The sequence below is a fragment of the Acanthamoeba castellanii genome, assembly GCF_000313135.1.
Source record: "Acanthamoeba castellanii str. Neff unplaced genomic scaffold scf7180000084711, whole genome shotgun sequence".
Taxonomy (NCBI): Eukaryota; Discosea; order Longamoebia; family Acanthamoebidae; genus Acanthamoeba; species Acanthamoeba castellanii.
Window position 1 is genome coordinate 225,271 of NW_004457391.1, and position 1,145 is coordinate 226,415.

A 1,145-nucleotide genomic window follows, 5' to 3' on the forward strand; every position below is an offset into this window, starting at 1 on the left:
CTTTTCCTAAACGTTTCATTATTTCCTCTTGGAGCGGGACCCGCCAAGCAACAGTTCTGCAGCAGAAGGTGCTGTAGTCAAGAACTAACAACAATACACGATTGAATTGACTCAATTAGACGGAACGAAGACCAGTCATGTGGGGAGATGGAGATCTGCCAGACGAGGTAGCGATGGCAATACTGTCGCTACTCGATTACGAAGATCTGATCAGCGTGAGCCTGGTGAATAGGAGGTCACACCTCCTCTGCAACGACGCCACGCTCTGGGCCGCCCTCATCAACTATCAAAGGCGATGGAGGCCGCAGTCATGCACGACTGTCGGTAGCTCTCGGTTACCACCTCGTGCGTTAGATGAACGGCTCGCCTTCTACGCCTCCCTTGCCGCCAACCTCGACCCTAGCACGCGCCAGCTCTTCCTTCGTACGCCCACACCAGCTTCTGTCTTGTCATGCTGCTGCTGACCGCTTCTCGTGCAGGGAACTTACCAGAGGCAGAGCCGCTGCATCCCAAAGCGGTGCTCGCCTACATGCGCCAGCAAAGAGAACAGTTCTTGCGCTTCGTGGACGACAGCGTCGGCGCCGCCTACGTGCCCCCGTTCGACTCCTTCCCCACCCTCCTTGTCGAGGCACGTTCCTCCCAAGCCCACAGCACCTCCGGCTTCACTTCTCCGTATTAGTCACTGGCAATTAATTAACGGCATTATGGCTCACATGTTCCGCGATCGTGGTGATGAAACCGGTCAGCTCTTGATGCAGTATGACTTTACGTGGCTGGTGATGCGGTTGACGCCGGCCGAGAAGCGTGCCACGTTGGCCAGCGAGCTGGCTTACTTCTTCCCGCCGCAGCAGGCCCTCTCCTTCCTTTTCTTCTCCGCTGAGCGCGAGAGTACGTCTTCTGTCTCCGATGGGTGCTTGCCTGCATGTTCCCGAGGGTTTACCCTGCGCTCTGTGTGCAGAGCCGCGTCTGCGATCCACGGCGCCTTCGGTGGTGTTTGCGTCTTCGTGGCTGCGTATTCGATGCCGACCGATGTTGCAGCATGCCCTGCGGTCGATGCTGACCGATCGCTCCTGGCTTCAGCACAACTCCTACGACACCTCGGTAACCTTCCCATCTATTGCTTTGATCAAGGGCCTCTGCCTGCT

At 57.2% G+C, this 1,145-nt stretch overlaps 2 protein-coding genes across 2 annotated transcripts in view; both read left to right on the forward strand.

Moving 5' to 3' along the window:
• Positions 1 to 173: 173 nt before the first annotated feature.
• On the forward strand, positions 174 to 679 carry ACA1_378270 (uncharacterized protein; the record flags this gene model as incomplete). The annotated part of the gene is made up of 3 exons (XM_004337673.1): positions 174 to 324; positions 355 to 423; positions 480 to 679. 3 exons carry the CDS (start codon positions 174 to 176, stop codon positions 677 to 679), a joined length of 420 nt encoding a protein of 139 aa, XP_004337721.1.
• Positions 680 to 713: 34 nt separating this feature from the next.
• The window catches only part of ACA1_378280 (uncharacterized protein), a gene marked incomplete at both ends in the record, with an annotated part of 3,959 nt that continues 3,527 nt past the window's right edge, over positions 714 to 1,145 (forward strand). Inside the window, 2 exons of the mRNA XM_004337674.1 lie at positions 714 to 888; positions 959 to 1,101. Of these exons, the coding sequence (XP_004337722.1) occupies positions 714 to 888; positions 959 to 1,101 (318 nt within the window). The remainder of the gene's footprint in view (positions 889 to 958; positions 1,102 to 1,145) is intronic.